General features: G+C 43.3%; 1 protein-coding gene across 3 annotated transcripts in view; it reads left to right on the forward strand.

Annotated features, from left to right (window-relative positions):
• Positions 1-27,007, forward strand: part of LOC148012273 (calcium-dependent lipid-binding protein-like) — an 84,001-nt gene that overhangs the window by 9,766 nt on the left and 47,228 nt on the right. For all 3 annotated transcript variants that reach the window (XM_087669336.1, XM_087669337.1, XM_087669335.1), the window contains 3 exons: positions 22,633-22,683; positions 22,788-22,905; positions 23,058-23,182. In XM_087669336.1, coding sequence (XP_087525462.1) covers positions 22,633-22,683; positions 22,788-22,905; positions 23,058-23,182 — 294 coding nt within the window. The remainder of the gene's footprint in view (positions 1-22,632; positions 22,684-22,787; positions 22,906-23,057; positions 23,183-27,007) is intronic.

Consider the following 27,007-nt stretch of genomic DNA (forward strand, 5'->3'; position numbering starts at 1 on the left):
CTTCGCATCTAGCAAGTTCTTGCCACAGGTGGTTTTCCCTTCCGAAGAAGAAGCAACCAACCCCCTCTGCTCTGAATAAGGCTGGATGAGGATTTCTTGTGGACTTGATCATGCAGCCTTGCTAATGCAAGAACTGGCACTCAAACTCGTAGAAGGTTGGCAATCGAGGTTGGGAGATGATGTGTTGAATGAAATTTAAGTATTTTGCGGGCAACTTATTCAAGAAGAATGTAACCTGATCGTCATCTGACTTTGGAGAGCCAGTAGTGGCGAACTCGGCAAGTAACCGCCTATAGTCAGCCAGCTTGACTTTCAGATCATCCCCTTCCTTAAGAGAGAACTTTTGAAGCTCAAAGTCGAGATTGATGTGCCAAGTACAATCACGAGCCGCATAGCGGTCGAGAAGGTGACTCCAACGCTTTGACGTGAGCGGGAAGTGCTGCAACTGAGAGTGAAACTCAGGAAGCAATCCCTGCATCAGCTCAACATTGGCTGTAGCATTGCGGACTCTCCATTGATGCATGTAGTCAGGGTGAGCTAGTCGAGGGTCCGACATAGGCTCTAGACCAATGACGAGGTCCCAAAGACCCTGAGACTCAAGCACTTGTTGCATGAAATTCGACCAAGCAGTGAAATTTGATCCGTTAAAACGTGTCTTATCCGTGAAGGCATTCTTAGCTGTTGCAACAGGAGTGGTAGTGCTCGGAGATGGGTAGTGTGAAAAAGTGTAGTGGGGGTAGGATGGGGGAGTGGAGTACACTTGGGAATGGGCCCCAGAGTGCCCACCAGGCATGCGGATAGTGTGCAAGGTGGATCCATAGGTAGGGATGGGCTGACTAGGCATGGGCATGGTAGCCACATGAGAAACCCAAGGAGGTGGGATGGGAACACAGGGAGCAGAAGATGGGAATCCTTGCGTAGGTGTAACCCAAGGAGAGTGTGAAGACGCACCATAAGCTGAGGATGGAAACCTTGCAACTTTTATTTGAAGGCTCATCAATGTAACTCTTTGGATTTCATGGTTGTGTGCACCAAGATCAACTACAACTTCTCATCGATGACATCTCCATTGTCCAATGAAGTTATAAGGATCTCCCACTGTGTCGGAACCTTGCAGAGTTAGCAATGGATGCCACTACTCCTCAAATCTTAGCACTAGCTTTTTTGGGGATTGAGTCAATATAGTGGTGTTCGAAGTCATCTGGTATATTGTGGTTCCTAGCTTCTGAGAAGAGCTTTCAAATCAAGGTCTGGGTATCTTCAAAGAGAACCTAGCTTTGACACCATGTGGAGAAATTACCCTGCAACAGTCACCCAAGCTAGACAGCAATAGACGATGGCTGGCGAATCTACGTGGGAAGGTTGAGAAATAGGCACCAATGGATGGACAGCAAACTTGGACAGCTTCGGCTGAGATATTCTTAGCAAATGAGGTGTGCATAGTGAAGCTTTACCACCTGCAATCTACAAAAAAGAGATTGACTAAGTGAAAGGGTAGCCTGTCTATATATAGAAAGTTTGGAGCCTCCCGAACTAGGGTTTGTGAAGGAAACTACTAGGGTTTGCACCGAGGACACATAGAGTGTACTATCACGACAGAAACACAAAGAGACAGACACAGACATAGAGGGAAAAACTCAAACCCTAAACGAAAACTCAAAACTCCAACCCTAAACGCAAAACTCAAAACTCAAACACAAAAACTAAAACGCAAACAGAAGAAGGGAGAGAGAGAACACAACTCTGAAGTGAATGAAGCTGTAAATGAATGTAAGAGTGTACAATGTGCTCAAGGGCAGAGCAATGTCGGAGTGTGACATCCACCAAAGACGGATCCCAAGTCTGTGACCACCAGTTAGAGTGTAGGAGTGCTGAATAGTGAATGGCAACAGGCTGGTCACCAAAACGCAGCAGTCTGGAGGTTGGAAACTGGTAAACGCAGCAATGTGCCACCAATCGGAGGCTGGAAACTGTGCACAGTCTGCTGTAAACAGCAGGCTGAAACAGTGTCTGAGAGTGTTAGGGCTTGCAATGCTAAAAACGCAGGTTGGCTGACCATGGAGATAATGGACAGCAGGCTAAACAGCAGTCTGGGACAGTCTGGAGCAGTCGCCAACAACTAAGAGCTGTCACCTACAACAATGGACATGCTGAAGATAATGTGGCTGCAGTCGATGGTGGCTGGACAGCAGATGGAGGCGGGCTGCAGGCTGGAAACTGGGCACCAACAGCAGCAAAGGGTGTGTGGGCTGGTGTAACCTGCAAACAAGGATGATAGTTGAATGGGGGACAGCCTGTCTATTTATAGATGTGGAAGGGCGCCCCAAAAATTAGGGTTTCCACTAAACTCTCTCGAACCGCTCCCCGTTTTAGGGCTTCCAATGAACTCTCTCGAACCGCTCCCCGTTTTAGGGTTTTGCTCTAAAAGAGGATTTTTTGTGTGTTTTGGGGCTGTTTAAGAGGCTAATCAGTAAGTAATGCATATTTTAGCTCAACAGGGTTTGCATGTAGGACATTTAAACTCTCTAGGACCACGTCTTCTTTTTTTAAAAAGTCTAAATTCATTAATTAACTTGAGTTTTGGGGATGTTTAATTAAGGCTATGATGGAGCCTGACTGAGCTGAGAGTGAACGCGACGGATAACACACATAGAGAGTAGAGAGCAATAGAAAGGAGAGAGTGAGCACGACACCTTTGATGTTCGGTACAAAAGACTAGTGTACCTCTATAGGTTTTAGATAGATATATATGAAAGTACAAATGTGCTAAGGGTGCGTTCACACCCTTGCACATATAAAAGGCACGATGGCCCTTTATTCCCAACAACCTCCCACCTAAAGGCAATGTGCCTTAAAATGAGAAAAAAATAAGCTAAGTCTAGGTATGTACAAAGCTGAAATACATATACCTATCCAACTCCCATCATCTGTCAGCAACGAGCAAACCGCTCTGCTGGAAGACCCTTCATGAGAAGATCTGCAAGATTATCATCTATATGCACTTTGATAAACTCAATGCTCTTGCTGTCAAGTACATCTCTAATGAAGTGATACTTCACCTGTATGTGCTTCGTCTTTGCATGAAAGACGGGATTCCATGCTAGCATGATAGCACTCTGACTATCACAATGAAGAACAAGTAACGCTATAATGCCAAGCTCTCCTACCAAACGTGAAAGCCGTAAAGCCTTCTTGCATGCCTCAGTGGCAGCCATATACTCTGCCTCTGTAGTAGACAATGCAAACATACTTTTGTAACCTGGAGATCCAAGAGACTGCTCTGTTGAGCTAAAATATGCATTACTTGCTGATTAGCCTCTTAAACAGCCCCAAAACACACTAAAAAAGTTCTTTTAGAGTAAAATCCTAAAACGGAGAGCAGTTCAAGAGAGTTCAGTGGAAACCCTAAAACGGGGAGCGGTTCGAGAGAGTTCAGTGGAAACCCTAAAACGGGGAGTGGTTCGAGAAAGTTTAGTGGAAACCCTAATTTTTGGGGCGCCCTTCCACATCTATAAATATACAGGCTGCCCCCATTCAGTAATCATCCTTGTTTGCAGGTTACACCAGCCCACACACCCTCTGCTGCTGTTGGCGCCCAATTTCCAGCCTGCAGCCCGCCTCCATCTGCTGTCCAGCCATCATGGACTGCAGCCACATCATCTTCAGCCTGTCCATTGCTGTAGGCGACAGCTCTCAGCTGCTAGCGACTGCTCTAAACTGTGGTCAGCCAGCCTGCGTTTTCAGCATTGCAGGCCCTGACACTCTCAGCCACTGTTTCAGCCTGCTGTTTACAGCAGACTGTACACAGTTTCCAGCCCCCGATAGGTGGTACACTGCTGCGTTTACTAGTTTCCAGCCTCCAAACTGCTGTGTTTTGGTGACCAGCCTGCTGCCATTCACTATTCAGCACTCCTACACTCCGACTGGTGGTCACAGACTTGGGATCCGCCTTCAGTGGACGTCACACTCCGACATTGCTTTGCCGTTGAGCACACTGTACACTCTTACATTCATTTACAGCATTCATTCACTTCAGAGTTGTGTTCTCTCTCTCCCTTCTTCTGTTTGTGTTTGAGTTTTGTTGTTTGAGTTTTGAGTTTTGAGTTTTTCCTTTAGGGTTTGAGTTTTTCCCTCTGTGTCTGTGTCTATGTCTTTGTGTTTCTGTCGTGGTCGTACACTCTGTGTGTCCTCAGTGCAAACCCTAGTAGCCTTCTTAACATGGTATCAGAGCCGGTGCTCTTGTAAAGAGTATCCTGCAAATATTATGGAGAGCTAGTCTTTGTGCGAGGCACACAATACAACTCGTAACCGAATCACAATGTCCCAGACACCTTCTCCTCCAGTTCCTATGATGGCTTATCAGGCTTCTCCATCATTGGAGGCCCTGAGACGGCATTATGGACTCGGTGAGGAGGATGACACTCCACCTTCACCAGATTTCACTAACATGACAGAGGAGGACTTTGAGGAGTACTATCGCAACAAGTACGATGATGTTTACACCCCTCCTACCAGTTTTTCTACCACATTTGGACCGGTTGGTGAGGCTGGCCACCTCTCCAATCATGGAGGACATACGGCATTCGGAACGTCTGGCGATCCATCTTCATCATCTCTGCCAGGTCGAATCAAAACCCTCTCCTGTTTCTTCTTTTGAGGTACAAGATCCGGATGGCTTTGCGTCTGTGAACTTCAATAGGGGGGGCTCACGAAGTAGACGAAATTCAAGTACATCTACAGCTTCTGTTTCATTTGAGCATATTACACACACTTCTCACTTCCCTTCCATCCCACCCTCTTCTATATCACACCTTGATCATCTCTCATCATCTTTCCAAAATCTTGGATTATACTCCACATCTGCATCACACACCCTAGGGGTTGGATCTACCATCTCCGCTCCTAGCACCTTTTCCTTCTCCACCCCATTCTCTACCTCTTTGCACCATGGTACTTCGTTAGGGGGAATGCCACCCTTTAACACAGTGCCTCTCACCTTTTAGCAAATGAGCACACCCATCGCTCCTGGGTCGACTGTGATGGGCATCCCCCTCACTATCCCCAACTTCACATCTCCCATGACCACTCATACGCAGCTACCACGGATCAGTCCTATAGCATGTGACAATAGTTTGGAGCCCTCCAGGAGCAGGTGACAACAATCCAAGGTCCTTCTAGTGCAGATAGTAGCATATAGGATGGGGTAGCAATTTGTTTGGTAGTCCTAAGCTCTAGGTGACAGCTTCCATGACTGTTTGATAGGGCAGTAGCAGTAAATGACTGATTTTCTTCATTCTTTGTGAAGAAAGTTTGAAATTTCTCTCTCATCTCCTAGCCTTTCTACAGCCTTGCTTCAAAGATTACAGCATTGAGGTCACTAGAGGCTAAGAAATTTCAGATTTTTTTGCTGTAAATCCTAATCTGTAGTAGAAATTAGGGTTTTGTAGTGGCCTTGGGAAGGTGCCAAAAATTGGAAGCTCTAAGACTTGGATTCAATAGGGCTGAAGCTGATTTCATGTAGGTATATTTGGTTCTTTCTCATCAGATATAGCACAAAACTTTGATGATGTTGCAAGGCCATTGAGATCTTCATTAGGGATGAGCCCCTCTCTTGGAGAGAGATTCGGAGTAGGTTCCATACTTTTAATCTATTTCTCCTACTTTAGTGCAAGCTACATAAGTTTTACTTTTGTTCCTTCATCTATTTCTCTTTCTTTACTGCCTTTGTAGTATGTTGGTAAAGACCAAATTGAAGCAAGAGTTGTTAAATACGCGGGAACTAGGACATGGCAGTGAGCTATGGTGGATGGAAGAAGAAGAACGAACTCATGATGACAGAGACACTGGACTTGACTGTTACACAAGTGAATTAGGTTCCAAGATTGAAGCTTGGACTCATAAACACAATCTTGTGTATTAGATTGACAAGTATAAGACTGACACTAACTGATAAAGAAAAACATCATCATGTATTCATTCATTGTTCAAAAGTGGTAGTCAAGTACAAAGCTTTATAGTTGTTGGATGGGTACAGTTTTTCCTTTCTGTGCATATGGGATTCCTGGAACCTGCATGTCTTCATCCCAAACTGCCTCATACAAAGAGGCTACATTAGGTGTGATTGCTAATATCTCAACACCCCTCCTCAATCACAACCAGAAAGTACAAAGTGTGTAGAGGCTTTAGTGAAAGTAACACCTGTAAAGTGTGGGCACACCAAAAAACGTGGCAAAACACTAGAGGTTGTTGCAGAAAAGGCTAAGTGTGGGTACCACAAACATGATGGTCATCTAGAGGCTGTAATAGGGGCCTTATAGAGGTTGTAGTACAAGGCTACATGAGGAGTTTATAAGCTTATGATAAAGACATTTGGGCTAGACATTACACGGCTTAAAAAGTCGGAAAAAAATAGGATTAGGGACCGTGAGGCCCTTGTGGTTTAGCATTTCTTTTGACATAGATCTTCTGTTCATTGCAGATGTCGATGTAGTCCAACTCGCTCTTTTTGATCATGTACTTGTTCTTCACTTTGCTTTGTGAGATGGAAGGATCGAGGTACAGCCGGGATTCAGTAGACAGTGTGAGAGTGAGAGACAGAGTTGAAGCACGACACCCAAGAGAATAGTCTGAATGAGTGTAACCAGAAAGTACAAAGTACAACCCTTAAACCTTAGGGTTGTAGGGGGTGTTCACACCCGACACACACTAAGTGCCCAAATGTGTGTAAACATAAGCACATAAGTACATATGACAATAAGACCATAAGTCTAGGGGAAAAAACCTCTCCTACCGAGAGTAAAAAGTGCCCCAATGTCCTACTGATCACCGACACTTCCATATGAGCGTAGGCGTAAGTGAGGCGTGAGTCAAATACCCAACAAACCCCCCTGGAGTGAAGAGTGATCAAGAGTACAAGGATCATCCGCCACCAAAGGATATCAAATTTAAAGTATGGCGAAATGCTTCAAATTTGTCACGAGGAAGAGCTTTGGTGAAGATGTCTGCCACATTACTGGTGGTAGGACAATGGACAAGGCTGATATCACCTGCATGTAGCCTGTCTCTGACAAAGTGATAATGAATCTCAATGTGTTTCGTGCGAGCATGAAACACAGGGTTCCGTGCCACTGCAATGGCACTCTGACTGTCAATGAACAAAGGAGTAGGCTTAGTAACAGATACATCCAAATCAGCTAGCAAGCGTCTAAGCCATACGCATTCAACTGTGGTAGTGAAAGCTGCCTTGTATTCAGCTTCACATGACGATGTGGCAACAGTGGATTGTTTCTTGCTAAGCCAAGAAATGCAAGAAGAGCCAAGAAAGAAACAATTGCCACTAGTGGAGTGACGTGTATCATAATCACCAGCCCAATCAGAATCACTGTAAGCATGTAACTGCAGTGGTCCCCCCTTGGCATAAAGCAACCCAAGAGAACGAGTACCCTGCAAGCAGCGAAAAACACGCTTGACAGCTTGCCAATGTGACATACGTGGCTGATGCATATACCTGCTCAAAGCTGAAACTGCAAACTGTATGTCCGGCCTAGTGTTGCATAGATAGATAAGACATCCAACTGTAGGAGCATATGTATGTATATCAAACAAATCACTGTCATCATGTAATGACAGTTTCAGTCCAGGTTCCATGGGAGTACAAACTGGCTTGCAATCCTGTAAGCCAAACTTCTCAAGAAGCTGCCCAATATACCTTGACTGTGATAGCCCAATACCTCGAGCATCATGTATGAACTGGATGCCCAAGTAGTAATGCAAAACTCCCAAGTCAGACATGTCAAAAGTTTGCTGCAAATTTTGTTTGAATGCTGAAATCTGATCAGCATGTGTTCCAGTGAGCAAAAGGTCATCAACATAAAGACATAATCAGCATAGATCCCCCTTCTTTACATACGTAAAGGGTAGACTTAGATGAGCTGTTTAGAAACCCCTGACCAAGCAAGAAAGCATCTATTTTTGCATACCAAGCTCTAGGAGCTTGTTTCAAACCATATAGTGCATTTTTGAGCTTGCATACCAAATGTTCTGAGCCTTCAACTGCAAAACCAATGGGCTGTTGTACATAAACTTCCTCCTGAAGTTCCCCATGTAAAAATGCAGTCTTGATATCTAGCTGATGCACTGTCCAACCATAATGTGCAGCCAAAGCAATCATAGACCTGATGGTCGTCATACGGGAAGTAGGAGCAAATGTCTCCTCATAATCAATGCCCTTTTTCTGTGCGTAGACTTTAGCTACAAGCCGTGCCTTGTATTTATCAATGGATCCATCTGCTTTTCTTTTCAGTTTGTAGACCCATTTCGTTCCAATGGCTTTCTTCCCAAATGGCAAGGACACCAAATCCCAAGTTTGATTCTTAGTAATAGAATCTAATTCAGCTTGCATAGCTGCCATCCAATGCACACTGTGTTGTGCATCCTCATAACATTCAGGCTCTTCATTATCAAAAGTACTTGCTGCCATAATAAACTCCATGGTATGTGCTGAATTATGCAAACGAGTTTGCCTTCTAGTACGACCAGCCATGGGTGCATCCAAAGGACTATCTTGCATAGTCTGCAAATACCATCCAGGTAACTGTCTAGCATCCTGACTGTGTGCAAGCTCTTGCTGAATTTCAGTTTCAGCATGATGCTGAATATTTCGATCAGCCAATGGCTGAATTTCTGCACTTTCCATAGGAGCAGCTGGCTGAACATTAGGTTCATTTTCTGAAGCTCCAGCTGAATCACCAAAAGTAATGGGCAGCAGCCCTTCAAAAACATCACGGGCAGCCTGATATGTGTCCAAACCAGCCAAGGATAATTCTGATTTTTCATCAAAAACAACATCCCTGCTGACAAAAACCTTCTTTGTAACGGGATCATAGAGTTTGTAGCCTTTGCTCTCATTGCTATATCCCATAAAAATGCACTTAACAGCCTTGTTGTCCAACTTTTTTCTAAGTACCTGTGGAATATGGGCATAGGCAAGACACCCAAAGGTACGAAAGTGACCAACAGAAGGTTTGCGGCTGTTCCAAGCCTCAAAAGGTGTGATGGTCTTCAAGGCTTTGGTAGGGCATCTGTTCAAAATATGGCAAGCACACATGACTGCTTCCATCCAAAAACTATGAGGCAAGCTCTTTGCCTTCAGCATACATCTGGCCATCTCCATGAGTGACCGATTCTTCCTCTTTGCTACCCCATTCTGTTGTGGAGTATAAGCTGTAGTATACTGATGGACTATGCCCTTCTGCTGCAAAAAAGAATTCAGCATAGAGGACATGTATTCCCCCCTCGGTCCGAACAGAGAGTCTTAATCTTGCATCCAGACTGATTTTCAACAAGTGCACTGAAAGCCAAAAATGCATCATACACTTCTAACTTCTTTTTCAAGTAGTAGACCCAGCAAAAACGTGTAAAGTCATCAATGAATGTCACAAAATAATAACAACCGCCCAATGACATGGTCTGCATAGGCCCACAAACATCTGAATGCACCAACTGCAATCTGGTTGTTGCTCTGAAAGCAACATCACAAGGAAATGAGAACCGATGCATTTTCTCCAAAATGCATCCCTCGCATAAGTGCTCAGGAGGTCTCTCCAAGGGAGGTAAGCCATCCAGCATCTGAGTACGCTGCAAAAGCATCAAGCTGCCAAAGTTTACATGCCCCAAACGAGCATGCCATAACTCCGCCTGTATCATAGCAAGAGTAAGAGTGGATGTCAAGTATGCTGACTGATCTACTGAAAGAGCATCCAACTCATATAAACCATGACACAAAGATCCTGTCAAGACCAAAGTCATACATTCTTTTTCTCTAACCATGCAACGGTCATCATCAAAGGTGACCTGCAAACCACAACGTGCCAAAGAAGAAATAGAAAGCAAATTCTTCTTTATTCTAGGCACAAACAAAGCATCCTGTAGGCGGAGAATAGAGCCATCAATGGCTGTGAGCTGAATCTCCCCAATACCACGAACATGGTATGATGCATTATTGGCACACTGTACCAATTTCCCAACGGGAGGTGCACTAACTGAAGCAAACAAATCTCTGCGAGATGTAATATGTCTAGAAGCACCACTGTCAAAGAACCAAGTGTCAGCATCCTTTGTAGAGCTAAGTGCTCTATCGGCCCAAGAGATGTCATAACTGCAAGTGTAAAAACAATAGTCCCTGTCCACAACAAAGGACGCAGACTCACTAGCAGTGGAAGGAGTAGTAGAAACAGACATTCCTGACTCCTTCTTCTTCTCTTTGGCAATGCGCTTCCTGCACTCAGTGATATAGTGGCCGGGCTTCATACAATAATGACATTTTCCTTTTTTTGCTTGCGTCCCTCCTTGTGTCTGATTCTGCGATGTGCCCGAAGTGCCAGAACTCTGTGGAGCATTTTTCACCTTATTGTTTTTGCCTTTCTGTCTTGCCACAAAAGCTTGCTCAGAGACTATAGCATCCACACCACTATTTTTCCGTGTTTGCTCCTCCTCTAGAAGCAAACTAACCAGCTGAATAAAAGTGAGTGGGTGCTCAGCAATCCTCATGGTGAGGTTCAATGCAGTATGAAAAGACAAGTACGAAGGAGGTAAGGAATTCAAGGTGGTGGATATCAACTGTGCATCCGAAAAGTACTCATCTACATTCATGAGCTGCTCCCTCAAGTCTTGAATCTTATTTAAGTGATCCTGCATAGAATCACCCTCATGCATCTTTAGATTTTCCAACTCTTTCTTCAAGAAAGAGATCCGAGTCTCATTCTTTCCTGCAAACATATGCTCCAAAGTCAACCATGCATCTCGTGAAGAAGATGCCGAACGGATATGAGGTATGATGGACCGCTGAACTGCCAGAGCAATCAGCGACAAGGCCTGTGCATCACGTGTATCCCAAGCTTTTTGAGCTGCAGTTCTTGGAGGAAGCGGCTGAGGTGGAGCGGGCTGAGGTCCCCTTTGTCCACTTGCGCCTTGGGGAGGAGGAGTAACGGGAGCTACAACTCCCGGTCGAGTTTCCTCTCCACTCCACTGACATAATCCCATAAATTCTTGGCCACTAATACATTCTTCATCATGAATGACCAAAGCGAATAGTTGTTTCCGTCCACTCTGTCTTCCTTGGATACATACGTAAAGACATCACCTCCCTGATTTGCCATGATGACAAATTTTCAAAGACAAAATGAGCAATGTCAAAGCAGTATGAACTGGAAACCTGCAAATTTCCAGAAATTGCAGCAAGCACGTTTCTGCAATTAATGTGCAAGGGCGTACTCTGTCAGAAAACTGTCTTTTAATGCACGCTTCCCAAGGTGCAAACAGTGCACTGCAACACTGTTATCTCAAAATCCCCAAAATTTTTGCCAAAATTTCTGTCAAAACAGTCTTTCTGTGACTGTACCAGCAGTTCAAATGCATTTGTCCCCAAAATACATAAAAGCCCCAAAAATTCTGATGATCCAGTCGAGAAATTTGCATGAAATTTATCCCCCACCTGTTTTGTGCTTGCCGCGTATGAACTTCCTCTTCCAGAGCTGTGTTTTGGGCTGAAATTAAAAAAATTTTGTTTAAAAATGTACCTGACGTGGAGCACGCCACGAGCAGAGTGGCAGGTCGCTGGTCAGACGTGCGAACGAGACGCAGGTTGCTGACGTGGACTCGTCAGACTGCGGGAGGACAGTCGCAAGCTGCAGGCGTTGACTCATGGAGGTGTCAAACGACGGGCAGGACAGTCGCGTGTTGTGTGGCAGGTCGTCGGGCGGGCGGCAGTGACTCGTGGACTGCAGCAACGAATAGCGCGCTGGCAGACATCGGCGCCTGCTGCTGACGTAACGTCTGACGAAGTTTGACGACAGGCAGCGTCAGACCCTGTGCGCTGGTGGACGAGCAGGCTGATGCGTGCTGCTAGCGGGTAGAGCTGACGTTGACTCTGTCAGACGAGACTGACGTTGCACTGGAGACAGGTTGGTTGCGTGGAGCTGTGCGCCGGCGGCCTGGAGCTGACGTTGACTCTGTCAGACGAGACTGACGTTGCGCTGGAGACAGGTTGCGTGGAGCTGTGCGCCGACGGCCTGGAGCAGAACTGGCGTGGGCTGCAGACTGCAGACTTGCACACAGCAGGCAGGAGCTGAGTTCAGAGTTGTGCTCTGATACCAAATGTGAGATGGAAGGATCGAGGTGCAGCCGGGATTCAGTAGACAGTGTGAGAGTGAGAGACAGAGTTGAAGCACGACACCCAAGAGAATAGTCTGAATGAGTGTAACCAGAAAGTACAAAGTACAACCCTTAAACCTTAGGGTTGTAGGGGGTGTTCACACCCGACACACACTAAGTGCCCAAATGTGTGTAACATAAGCACATAAGTACATACGACAATAAGACCATAAGTCTGGGGGAAAAAATCTCTCCTACTGAGAGTAAAAAGTGCCCCAGTGTCCTACTGATCACCGACACTCCCATATGAGCGTAGGCGTAAGTGAGGCGTGAGTCAAATACCCAACATGCTTGCTTCCATGATAGGGTATTAGCTCCAATTGCTAGCAAGGAGTTGATCTTGAATGACTTAAAAAAAAACAATTCTTCAACTGACTGAAGATGATGAGCAACCAAGTTGACTTGCAATGTGTGTAAAAAACACAGGCAGATAGCATGAAATCTCACTATTCTTGATACTTGTCCTTCAGATGAGTGCTTCAAATCTTCAAGGTCTTCCAAATCTTCTTGATTAAATGCTCAAATCTTTGTTGGCACTAAGTAGGACTCAGATCAGAGTGGTAGGCAGATGATTTGAGTGGCAAGAGAGAGAAATTGAAGAATTTCAAGAGCTTGATGTTGAAATGGCTATGGAGTCTTCTTCTAGGATTTAGCAGTCGACTGGTTTTTTGTTTACATCAGCTTGTAGAGGGAATCATTTAATGAATCATGGGAAAAGAGCTCATGAGCCATCCTTGAATTGCCCTATGGTCGCAGGGAAGATCGCGGTCTGTGTGCGCAAAGACATCAGTACGACCTGATGATGGCGCAGAATAGGCAGCGAGCTCAAATTCACGCAATGCTGGGCTCAACGATGAGTAATGTTGGACTGTGATGTACCAAGGAGCTTCGCCACGAGTAGAGGAATGTTTCTCCAGAAGGAATTGTGGGCTGAGATGGCCTGTCGAGTAAGATATAGAAGCTCCAAGTGTTGTATGTCCTGTCTGGCTATGGCTGCCAAACAGTGGCTATGGGGTTCAAGTGAGAAATTGGAGTCATACACTCACATAGAGCTGGATGTGAGCTGGATAGAGGTTGAGAGGAATCAAGAGAGGCTGGAGAAGCAATGCCATGCCCGACTGGGCTCTGATACCATGTTAAATATGCGGAATCTAGGACATGGCAGTGAGCTATGGTGGATGGAAGAAGAAGAATGAACTCATGATGACAGAGACACAGGACTTGACTGTTACACAAGTGAATTAGGTTCCAAGATTGAAGCTTGGACTCATAAACACAATCTTGTGTATTAGATTGACAAGTACAAGACTGACACTAACTGATAAAGAAAAGCATCATGTATTCATTCATCTATCAAAAGTGGTAGTCAAGTACAATGCTTTATAGTTGTTGGATGGGTACAGTTTTCCCTTTCTGTGCATATGGGATTCTTGCAGCCTGCATGTCTTCATCCCAAACTGCCTCATACAAAGAGGCTACATTAGGTGATTGCTAATATCTCAACAAGAGTGCCACATGCGGAACATGGTAAATCCCCCATGGATGACTTGCTCATGTATGTGAATACAAGAAGGGGTGATTATAAGAAAAAGTCAGGTATCTCTTCTTCATCTGTTCCTTCTTTTCATAGTTGGAATAAGTTTGGTAGATTATCTTCTGTGCATTCATCATCTTCATCTTCATTTCAATTTCATTCACCTAATCAAAACCAATTCAATGTAACATCACCATTTACAAAACCATCCATCCCACCCACTTCTTCTATTGCATCACCATAACCCTTCACACCTTTCACTTGTGCATATCGATCACACCACAAGGTTTTTGCATACACCACACCAGGGGCCGTCAAACATAGGCATAACCTTTAGGACTTCTGTATCTCTAGTTTCAAGTGGTGCTTTTGCACCTTTGGGCAAGGCTTAGCCTCCATCCTATGCACCTTTGGGTTGCACTAACATGGCCTCCCTATCCTTGCTTATCCAGATGTCGATTAGGTGGTATCACAGTTTGCCTCCCAGGCGTTACCTAGTGGACCTACTGGTCACTTTGCTATACCCCAATTGATATTTGGATAGGGCTTTGGTGCTCTAGTACCTTGACCTCCACCGTCACCTTATGGAAACATTCGTGTTTCTATGTCTCCACCATCGGCACCATATGGACACTCAACCTATTTTTGCCTACCCATCATCTCTTCTACTTATCCCCCTCCCTCCTACCCTTATTCTTATTCGACAGGTCATGGTTCATCTTTTTATTTAGCCAAGTATGCTTTCTTTGGCAAGACTGGTTTTAACGGGTCTAGTTACACCACTTGGTTGAATTTGATGAGACATGTCTTGACTCTCAGCACCTATGGGACCTTGTGTAGGGGTTGGAACCATAGCCTAATCCCCCCCTTGTTCCATGCGAGGTTGTCCATTCATGTAAAGCTAGGAACACCTCCACCATAGTCGAGTTGATGCAAGGTCCTCTCCTTGAGTTTCACTCACAATTAGAACACTTTGACCGAGCATCTGAGCAATGGGCATACTTGACTAACCGCTATGTGGTTTGGGATAGGACCCATCGTATCACACTTGACCATAAACTTGAAAATTTTAAAATCACTGATTGCTGGATCACTCAATGGAGCCTTTACATTACAATGAGCTCTCTGTACACCTGGTGTCTTGACTGAAGGAACACCAAGCTCATCATTCAAACTCTCTGAACCACTAGAATCTCCATCAAATCCCAAATGACTAGTAGATGCATCATTACCATCCAGCACTTTCTTCTTTCCTTTGTCTTTGCCTGCAATACTTATAGATACACCTGAAAATGTGGGGCTACTCCTTAGTCTCCCAGACCAAGGGCTCACTGTAGGTGTAGTACTAGATGATGTTTCTGGTCCACTAAGACTCCACGATTCTTGCTCCTTCAATAATACTTCGAACAACACACACACACACACACACACACACACACACACACACACACACACAAGGAACTGCTGCGTCTTGATGTTGGGACACTTTGGAAAGTGAAAAATACTGTTACAAGGGCTGCATTTTGGGGCAGCAAGCTGTAGGACCTTCATCACAGCTGGAACTGTTGAAAGTGTCACAAAGAAGGCAAATTTGATTTTGCCCTAATTGTAGGTGCTGTAAACGCAGCAAATTTGATCAGAAATTTAGCATTTCAGTGTTGTCTCCTCTTTGAGGCAGCTCTGGTTCCTCTCATTTGGCGATCATACCATGTGAGAGTGTGCAATGAAAGAGAATCACAAAAACAGATAGAGAATGGAAGAGAGAGACAAGAAAGAATTCAGAGAACGAAGGAATGGGATTGAACTGATCTGCAAATGAAAAGGCTGGCCTGATCAGCCCCTAGATGCAGCTGGTGTGTGTTAGTGAGGGTGCCAGAATGGGTAGACGGAGTGTACAGCAGGATGAGAGAGAGAGAGTGCTGGTGATAACATATTGACTGGGAAGGCTGATGGTGGACAGCTATAAATAATTGAAGGATGATGAAACTAGCCGATCTGCTGCCAAAATAGTCAATCTGCTTGACCTGCAATAAATGTTGCCGCACTCAGCCTGGTAGGTATGGACACAGCTAAAGAATGATTGACCAAGGCTGAGACTGAAACTCAAATGCATTGACTAGGCTGGAAATTGAAATTCAAATGCACTGATGGCATGCACTTAGGAGGACATGACACCAATTCCAATGCAGGATTCCCTCTTGATGGAATCAAGCTGCTCTGAATAACATGCCTCCACCTGTCATGTGGAAGATCCTTGTGTATGTCTAAAAGTAGGCTCTCTATTCTCAACTGTATTGCCCATCAGTCCATAGCAAGCCCAGTAGTACGAGTCAATGTAAGGTTCTTTTGTGAGATAGAAGGATCGAGGTGCAGCTAAGAGTGCAGTAGACAGTGTGAGAGTGAGAGAGACAGAGTGAAGCACGACACCCAATCCAATAGACTGAAAGAGTGTCACTAGAAAGTACAAAGTACAACCCTTAAACCTTAGGGTTGTAGGGGGTGTTCACACCCGACACACACTAAGTGCCCATAAGTGTGTAACATAAGCACATAAGCACATACGACAATAAGACTCTAAGTCTGGGGGAAAAAACCTCTCCTACCGAGAGTAAAAAGTGCCCCATTGTCCTACTGATCACTGACACTCCCATATGAGCGTAGGCGTAAGTGAGGCGTGAGTCAAATACCCAACAAACCCCCCTGGAGTGAAGAGTGATCAAGAGTACAAGGATCATCCGCCACCAAAGGATATCAAATTTAAAGCATCGCGAAATGCTTCAAATTTGTCACGAGGAAGAGCTTTGGTGAAGATGTCTGCCACATTATTGGTGGTAGGACAATAGACAAGGCTGATATCACCTGCAGGTAGCCTCTCTCGGACAAAGTGATAATGGATCTCAATGTGTTTCGTGCGGGCATGAAACACTGGGTTCCGTGCCACTGCAATGGCACTCTAATTGTCAGTGAATAAAAGAGTAGGCTCTGTAACAGATACATCTAGATCAGCTAGCAAGCGTCTAAGCCATACGCATTCAACTGTGGTAGTGAAAGCTGCCTTGTATTCAGCTTGACGATTTGGCAACAGTGGATTGTTTCTTGCTAAGCCAAGAAATGCAAGAAGAGCCAAGAAAGAAACAATTGCCACTAGTGAAGTGATGTGTATCATAATCACCAGCCCAATCAGAATCACTGTAAGCATGTAACTGCAGTGGTCCCCCCTTGGCATAAAGCAACCCAAGAGATCAAGGACCCCGCAAGTAACGAAAAACACGCTTGACAGCTTGCCAATGTGACATACGTGGCTGATGCATATACCTGCTCAAAGCTGAAAGTGCAAATTGTATGTCCGGCCTAGTGTTGCATAGGTATATAAGACATCCAACTGCAGGAGCATATGTATGTATATCAAACAAATCACTGTCATCATGTAATGACAGTTTCAGTCCAGGTTCCATGGGGGTACAAACTGGCTTGCAATCCTGGATACCTGGAGCATCATGTATGAACTGGATACCCAAGTAGTAATGCAAAACTCCCAAGTCAGACATGTCAAAAGTTTGCTGCAAATTTTGTTTGAATGCTGAAATCTGATCAGCATGTGTTCCAGTGAGCAAAAGGTCATCAACATAAAGACATATAATCAGCATAGATCCCCCTTCTTTACATACGTAAAGAGTAGACTCAGATGAGCTGTTTAGAAACCCTTGACCAAGCAAGAAAGCATCTATTTTTGCATACCAAGCTCTAGGAGCTTGTTTCAAACCATATAGTGCCTTTTTGAGCTTGTATACCAAATGTTCTGAGCCTTCAACTGCAAAACCAATGGGCTGCTGTATATAAACTTCCTCCTGAAGTTCCCCATGTAAAAATGCAGTCTTGATATCTAGCTGATGCACTGTCCAACCATAATGTGCAGCCAAAGCAATCATAGACCTGATGGTCGTCATACGGGAAGTAGGAGCAAATGTCTCCTCATAGTCAATGCCCTTTTTCTGTGCGTAGCCTTTAGCTACAAGCCGTGCCTTGTATTTATCAATGGATCCATTTGCTTTCCTTTTCAGTTTGTAGACCCATTTCGTTCCAATGGCTTTCTTCCCAAATGGCAAGGACATCAAATCCCAAGTTTGATTCTTAGTAATAGAATCTAATTCAGCTTGCATTGCTGCCATCCAATGCACACTGTGTTGTGCATCCTCAAAACATTCAGGCTCTTCATTATCAAAAGTACTTGCTGCCATAACAAACTCCATGGTATGTGCTGAATCATGCAAACGAGTTTGCCTTTTAGTACGACCAGCCATGGGTGCATCCAAAGGACTATCTTGCATAGTCTGCAAATACCATCCAGGTAACTGTCTAGCTTCCTGACTGTGTGCAAGCTCTTGCTGAATTTCAGTTTCAGCATTATGCTGAATATTCCGATCAGCCAATGGCTGAATTTCTGCACTTTCCATAGGAGCAGCTGGCTGAACATTAGGTTCATTTTCTGAAGCTCCAGCTGAATCACCAAAAGTAATGGGCAGCAGCCCTTCAAAAACATCACGGGCAGCCTGATATGTGTCCAAACCAGCCAAGGATAATTCTGATTTTTCACCAAAAAAAACATCCCTGCTAACACAACTAGCCCGATCAACATCATGGTAACCTGTCAAGTCAATGGATTTCCCATACTCATAAAACATCCCATAATCTGCAGTACTCTTCACATATCGCATAATCCTCCTGGGACTACATCTAGATTTGGCTTATGAGGCTTCTGCATGAATTGATTAATCAGCCCCACAACATAACTCAAGTAAGGACGAGTGATAGTAAGGTAGATCAAGCTACCCACCATCTGTCTATATATAGTTACATTCTCTATTTTAGTTCCAACATCAATTGCTAGCTTGACATATTGATCCAAGGGTGTCTCCATAGCTTTACACTATCATGCCATACTTCTGTAATATATCATGAGCCTACTATTTTTGCAACAGGCATATACCCTGTGGTGCAAGTATAACTTCAATCCCCAAAAAAATACTTCAGTTCTCCAAGATCTTTAACTTTAAATTCAGCCTGTAGCAATGATTTAATTTCAGCAATCCCTTAATCATCATCTCCAGTGATGACAAGATCATCTACATAAACCACCTGAAAAACATAACCATGATCTGTCTTCTTTGTGAATAGACTGTGACATGCATGAGCTATCCATGCTACTGTAAATAACTGCTTATCCGACAATTCCATGCTCTCAATGCCTATTTCAGCCCATATAAAGCCTTTTTTAGCTTACACACATATGTCAAAAAATCAGGATGAACATAGCCTTCAGGCTGCTCCATATACACTTCTTCAAGCAATTCACCATTCAAAAAAGCATTTTTAACATTCTTTGCCTTCAGCATACATCTGGCCATCTCCATGAGTGACCGATTCTTCCTCTCTGCTACCCCATTCTGCTGTGGAGTATAGGCAGTAGTGTACTGATGGACTATGCCTTTCTGCTTCAAAAAAGAATTCAGCATAGAGGATATGTATTCCCCCCCTCGGTCCGAATGGAGAGTCTTAATTTTGCATCCAGATTGATTTTCAACAAGTGCACTGAAAGCCAAAAATGCATCATACACTTCTGACTTCTTTTTCAAACAGTAGACAAAATCGTATAAAGTCATCAATGAATGTCACAAAATAATAACAACCGCCCAATGACATTGTTTGCATAGGCCCACAAACATCTGAATGCACCAACTGCAATCTGGTTGTTGCTCTGAAAGCAACATCACGGGGAAATGGGAAACGATGCATTTTCCCCAAAATGCATCCCTCGCATAAGTGCTCAGGAGGTCTCTCCAAGAGAGGTAAGCCATCTAGCTTCTGAGTACGCTGCAAAAGCATCAAGCTACCAAAGTTTACATGCCCCAAACGAGCATGCCATAACTCCGCCTGTATCATAGCAGGAGTAAGAGTGGATGTCAAGTATGCCGACTGATCTACTGAAAGAGCATCCTGCTCATATAAACCATGACACAAAGATCCTGTCAAGACCAAAGTCATGCGTTCTTTATCTCTAACCATGCAACGGTCATCATTAAATGTGATTTGCAAACCACAACGTGCCAAAGAAGAAATAGAAAGCAAATTCTTCTTGATCCCAGGCACAAACAAAGCATCCTGCAGGCGGAGAATAGAGCCATCAATGGCTGTGAGCTGAATCTCCCCAATACCACGAACAGGGTATGATGCATTATTGGCACACTGTACAGATTTCCCAACGGGAGGTGCACTAACTGAAGCAAACAGATCTCTGCGAGATGTAATATGTCTAGAAGCACCACTGTCAAAGAACCAAGTGTCAGCATCCTCTGTAGAGCTAAGTGCTCTATCGGCCCAAGAGATGTCATAACTGCAAGTGTAAAAACAATAGTCCCTGTCCACAACAAAGGATGCGGACTCACTAGCAGTGGAAGGAGTAGTAGAAACAGACATTCTTGACTCCTTTTTCTTCTCTTTGGCAATGCGCTTCCTGCACTCAGTGATATAGTGGCCTGGCTTCTTACAATAATGACATTTTCCCTTTTTAGCTTGCGTCCCCCCTTGTGTCTGATTCCGTGATGTGCCCGAAGTGCCAGAACTCTGTGGAGCATTTTTCACCTTGTTGTTTTTGCCTTTCTGTCTTGCCACAAAAGCCTGCTCAGAGACTATAGCATCCACACCACAATTTTTCCTTGTTTGCTCCTCCTCTAGAAGCAAACTAACCAACTGAATAAAAGTGAGTGGGTGCTCGGTAATCCTCATGGTGAGGTTCAATGCAGTATGAAAAGACAAGTACGAAGGAGGTAAGGAATTCAAGGTGGTGGATATCAACTGTGCATCCGAAAAGTACTCATCTACATTCATGAGCTGCTCCCTCAAGTCTTGAATCTTATTTAAGTGATCCTGCATAGAATCACCCTCATGCATCTTCAGATTTTCCAACTCTTTCTTCAAGAAAGAGATCCGAGTCTCATTCTTTCCTGCAAACATATGCTCCAAAGTCAACCATGCATCTCGTGAAGAAGATGCCGAACGGATATGAGGTATGATGGACCGCTGAACTGCCAGAGCAATCAGCGACAAGGCCTGTGCATCACGTGTATCCCAAGCTTTTTGAGCTGCAGTTCTTGGAGGAAGCGGCTGAGGTGGAGCGGGCTGAGGTCCCTGTTGTCCACGTGTTCCTTGAGGAGGAGGAGTAACGGGAGCTACAACTCCCGGTCGAGTTTCCTCTCCACTGACATAATCCCATAAATTCTTGGTCACTAATACATTTTTCATAATGAATGACCATAGCGAATAATTGTTTCCGTCCAATCTGTCTTCCTTGGATACATACGTAAATACATCACCTCCCTGATTTGCCATGATGACAAATTGACAAATTTCCAAAGACAAATGAGCAATGTCAAAGTAGTAAGGACTGGAAATCTACAAATTTCCAGAAATTGCAGCAAGCACACTTCTGCAATTAATGTGCAGGGGCGTATTCTGTCAAAAACTGTCTTTAATGCACGCTTCCCAAGGTGCAAACAGTGTTCAGCAACATTGTAATATCAAAATCCCCAAAATATTTTGCCAAAAATTTGTTCAAAACAGTCTTTCTGTGACTGTAACAGCAGTTCATATGGAACTGTCCTCAAAATACATAAAAGCCCCAAAATTTCTGATGAACAAGTCCAGAAATTTGCATCAAATTTAGCCCACACTTGTATCCTGTTTGCGGTGCCTGCAGCGTATGAACCTCCTCTGCCAGAAATTTATTCTGGAATAAAGTGATAATTTTTTTTTGGTTAAAAAAATACTTGACGTGGTCAGGGCGGACAATAGTCTAGTCGCTGGCCTTTGGAGCAGTCGGGCGGGTAGCGTGGCTGACGTGGACTGGGCAGACGGTGAAACGACAGGTCGCAGTCTGACGGGGCAGTCGGGCGGCCGTTTGGAGCTGACGAACAGGACGGCGCTTCAGACAGACGGGTGGGCAGCGCTCAGCAGGCGAGCGGCTCTCTGACGACAGACGGGCAGTTCTCAGGTGACGAGCAGGCATGGCCAAAGGCAGCGAGTTTGGCGGGCGTTCAGTCTGGCAAGTGGTGCTGCCGAGACAAGGCCAGGTAGGTGCAGGACGAAGTGCTGCAGGACAGGGGGCACTGGTCAAGCTGCTGTAGTACAGGACGCAGATGGAGCTGCTGCAGGATGGGGCGCATATGTGGTGGTCTTGGGGCTGTGGCAACAGGGAGTAGAATTGGACTTGAGCACAAGACTCAGCTGAGCTGAACAGAGCCAATGCTCTGATACCAAATGTGAGATGGAAGGATCGAGGTGCAGCTAAGAGTGCAGTAGACAGTGTGAGAGTGAGAGAGACAGAGTGAAGCATGACACCCAATCCAATAGACTGAAAGAGTGTCACTAGAAAGTACAAAGTACAACCCTTAAACCTTAGGGTTGTAGGGGGTGTTCACACCCGACACACACTAAGTGCCCATAAGTGTGTAACATAAGCACATAAGCACATACGACAATAAGACTATAAGTCTGGGGGAAAAAACCTCTCCTACCAAGAGTAGAAAGTGCCCCAGTGTCCTACTGATCACCGACACTCCCATATGAGCGTAGGCGTAAGTGAGGCGTGAGTCAAATACCCAACATCTTTTTCTTCTTTTCTTGTCTTTTTCCTTTTTGGAAGCTCTGATTTTCTTATATTTTGATTGGCTGCCTTGTTGTAGAATAGGCCAATGGATGATGATAACATGGAAGTTTTTTTGCTAATAACCTGAAGAATAGTGGAAAATCAGGCACTGGATCTGACATTTAATCACACAGGAATTCCAGAATACTTAGTTGAAAACTAAGATTTTGTATTGATAAAATTGCAGGTGAGATGGCTAAATTTCCAGCTTGATAAGGCTTGGCTATCATTCGCCATGGTACGCTTGTGTATTTTCAGTCAATTGGAGTCTGAAATGCTTGCATAAGCTCGTTCTAGTTTTCAGGATTCTGAACATTGGTCTTTTGGGTGTGTATATTGTAGGCAGCTTCAGATCTAATCAAAATGACTGCTGAACCTATGCTGGCAATTTACAGCCCACCTACTTTCAAAATGGGATTCTCAAAGCTTTTCTTGGGACATACAGCACCTCATATTGAAGGTCTTCTCTCAAGGATAGTATGCTTATTGCTTGTGTGAGCTTTTAAATATCATGCAGGGAAGTCTTTTTAAATTGTTTTAATCACACCATTTAATTTCTAAAAGCTGGTAGTTTTTACGATTTGAGCTTCTAAAAGCAGTGCCTTTTCCCAGGCATCAGGTTTCAAACATCCCAAAAAGGACTAATTATATTCGATTTAGACTTCAAATGGGGAGGTGATCCAAGAATTATTTTGCAAGTCAAAAGTCTTTTGACTGGAATAGCCTTGCCCATACAAGTAAGTGTGCTTTGAAATTATAAGCATGGTTGTTTAGGTGATATGCTACCAGAAGAGCACATTACAAAATGATTACAGAATCTTCTTAGTTTACATAAATGTTCAACTTGCTTACCCAATCCCAACTGTCAACTGCACTACTTCCTGGATCCATCTTTCCTCCAGATAGCATGGCCACATGTTTGCTCCTCTACATTTCTTGTGTTCTCCACTTGCCTTATTCTTCTTAATCCTCAATTCCTTCAATCTTCTTATGGACTGCAGACTCATCAATTCTTTAATCATCAGGATGTCCCAACCTCTGACTATACAATGTAATGCAGTAAGCTGGAGGGTTATTGAAGCAAGCTATCTAGTCTTTGTAATTGAATAGAACTTCGAAGTATTGTTTCTTGGGTCCCACTAGATCAGGAGTGCTGAAATGAAGTGGAGAAAGTTACATGACACTATGTTTTGAAGATCTCATTAGGGTACTGAATGAAATAGTCAAGCAAAGAGAAGATTTTGGTCTTCAAGAGTTGGTTGAAAGCATTTCCAGATTACTTCCTTCAATCCTTATCCCACTTTAATAACAATGATTCAAAATTAGTGCATGCATGCACAATTATAGACACCTTTTTTGGGTAAAATGAATGGGTTTTTATTCTATCAATTCACAAAGAGGTCCATGTTCATTGTGGACATAGCCTATATTAAAACCATTGAGAAAAGGGACATTGATCCTGATCAATATCTTGCACATGCCACACTTTTTTTCTGTGTGAAATTGCTGTTCATTGTCACATAAATGTACAATCAGAAAAGAATTTCCAGCAAGGGTCTCTTCTCAAATTAAAAAAAAAGGGGGGGGGGGGGGGGGGGGGAAGTGGTAAACATCCATATAAGTGATCACCTGCACTGCAGTAATCATATAAAGGTAGCTGCAGTGAGCAACATAAGTAGATCTAGATCTAACTGATTGAATACCCATGAAGAAAAATTAGGAAGAAGAAGGAAAAAAACATAACTTTCTTTGCATGGGCATGTGGGTTCTGGACACATTGAGGAAGGGGAGTAAAAAATACTACTTTCCATGAGTGAACTGGAAAGTCTTCCTTGGCCACAGCATAGAAGATCTGTGTTGAATGGGGGTAAGAAAGAGAGACTTGAATCTGACCTAGTTGAAGAACATGTAATTCACAAAGGAACCCTTGTTTGAATTTAAAAGGCTTTGTTGCAAGGTAGATGGTTTGAAAGGATTGAGGATAAAATTGAAAAAGGAAAACCCTGCTGAACAACTCTTTTGTATCAACTTCTCTACCAAGAAGTTTAGTTTTAAAAACACTCTCACAATATATTGTATGATAATGGATTGCTGTACAACCACTCAAGTAGATCCAAATGAAGATGAAGATGATGATGTGACTATATTACAGATGCTAAGGTATCAACAACTAGAAGTCATACGAAGACTGCCACGAGTCTTCAAGATTGGGTGCCTAGAATGGAGTCGTCTGAAGACCAATGCTCAATGAAAGATAGATAGCCAACAATAAGGCAAGTATCTTGTAGAATTAGAAATATTTGGTGAGAGAGTTGCAACCTCAACCGCAATAAAAAAAATCTATCTAAATTCTTCTTGGCAAGCAGTTTGTGATACACCTCAATTATCAGTTCATATGCTACGAAAGGATCATTATAGCAAGATCCTCCAATTTCTGAGGAATTGCTTTCTGCTATAGATAGGAAACAACATCAAATGTTTGATTTTATTTGTCCTAGCAGTCTGAAAAACTTTCAATGGGACCAATTGGAAGTCCAGAAACACTGAAGAAAGTATCAATGGCCCTCTGTTTGAATAAGAGCATGCTATAGTTTCAACACTGAAGGTAATAATTATGCCTCTGACTATCATGATGCTTTTCAATAAAGGTTAGATGTAAAAGCATCTTTAAAGAATATTGTATTGCCATGTTTTGCTTTGCAGTGGACTCCAAAAGATCCAAATCAAGATGTCTTGTATATGATGAACCGTAATATTCCGTTAGAACCATATTTTCTCATTATTCTCAAGGATCTCCTACATCCTCAAAGATTGAAAGATGGGAAAATGAAGATTAAAATGGATGATTATATTGCAAATGCCAAATTGTAATAGCGAGAAGTTGTATCGAGACCTCCACAAAATATTCATGATTGGGTGCCTAGAATGCAATCATTTGAAGACCTTGGATCAATTATAAGACTAGCAACAAAAAATTCAATACCCAACCAGAGATACATAGGGTGCCAGAAGAAGACAAGCATATTTTGAAATTAAATTTTTTTTGTGAGACAATTGTAGCCCCAACTAATAAAAATTTCTATCTACATCCTTCTCGCTAGGATGTGTGTGATACACCTTAGTTATTATTCTTGATAATATTTTGAGGAATTAGGTTCTTCTAGAGATGTAGAAAACAACCTCAAATGTCATCATCATTATTACTATTACAGGTATGACAATTAATGTAAGTTGAAATGCCTTTACTGGGACCAATTGAAGTCTCGAAATAGATGAACTAGAAGAAACTATCAAGGGCCCTCCTTTTCAATAGGATTTGGTTGTAATTTTAGATGATGAAATAAATAGTTCTCCTTCTAGATATCATGGTGCTTCTCAAGCAACAAATGCAGTTGTTAAAGCATCCTAAAAAATATTGCATCACAATGGTTTTCTTCACAGTTGACTCCAAAAGGTCTGAATCAAGATGTTTTGTAAATAATGAATTTGATAATCCTTCCTCTTTTTGATAACCCTCAACATAGAAATGGTACCCCATATTTCCTCATCATTCACTAGATCCCCTACATTCTCAAATATCAAAAAATGGGCAAATGAAGATGAAAAGGTATATGGACACATCGGCCTACGGGTCAAAAGTCCAAGAGTGGTGATTGTACAATGAATGTGTAGACTAGGGCCTTGAGATAGCATTATCCTTAGAAACGAAGTGGGGAAATGACTTTTCAATGAATGTACCGAATCCATGTAACCTTTGTCTCTAGGTAGGTTTTTCACTTGGCCAAATACTTGGGATAAACAGTCCAATAGGATTGTTTAGTCTTATGGTTAAGAACCAATTTGGGTTCGAGTGGAACATATCGAGTGTTCTCGAACTGCGGGGCTTCCTCAGTCGGAGCTATCAATTCATCTTGCCCTAGCCGTTCTTCAGGTTGAACTCATATTTTTGAAAGTAAGTCAAGCTTGTAGGATACGCTACTTATTTTCTTGGTAATTTGGAAAAGGGCCATAATACCTCGAAGGTAATTTATAGCACTTGTTGGTAGTTATTGAATCAAAGTTCTTTGGGACGTTAAGGTGAACCTAACATGCTCTCCTAGAGCTCTCATGAAGTATGATGTTGGTTAGCATAAGACATGCCATGACCTTAGGCCGCTTTCATGCATTCCCTCTCAATCGTCATATCATATAGAAAGTCGAGCATACACTGCATTTTCATCCCCTTGAGCTTGACAACAATTGGTGCTTTCAGCTCATAATGATACATCAGCATAAATGGGCTATAGCCAGTTGCTCAATGCTTAGCATTGTTATAATCAAACTCAAGCTAAGGAAGGTGATGCTCCCAAGATGATTGTCTACGGGAGACATATGCATGCAATATATCCTCCATAGTTTGATTTGTCCTCTTGGTCTATCCATTGGTCTTAAGATTCTTTGAAGGCAAGATGGACAACAAAGTTTTTAATTTTTGATAAATCGTTTGTTAGAAACAACTAGTGAACTTAGGGTCCTTCAACCAAAGTCCTCATGTACGGCTGACAAAAGTAGTGTGCAACCAA

The sequence above is a fragment of the Lygodium microphyllum genome, chromosome 27 (assembly GCF_053477565.2).
Source record: "Lygodium microphyllum isolate KBCC chromosome 27, Lygodium_microphyllum_v1.1.10, whole genome shotgun sequence".
In the NCBI taxonomy this organism is placed as follows: Eukaryota; Viridiplantae; Streptophyta; class Polypodiopsida; order Schizaeales; family Lygodiaceae; genus Lygodium; species Lygodium microphyllum.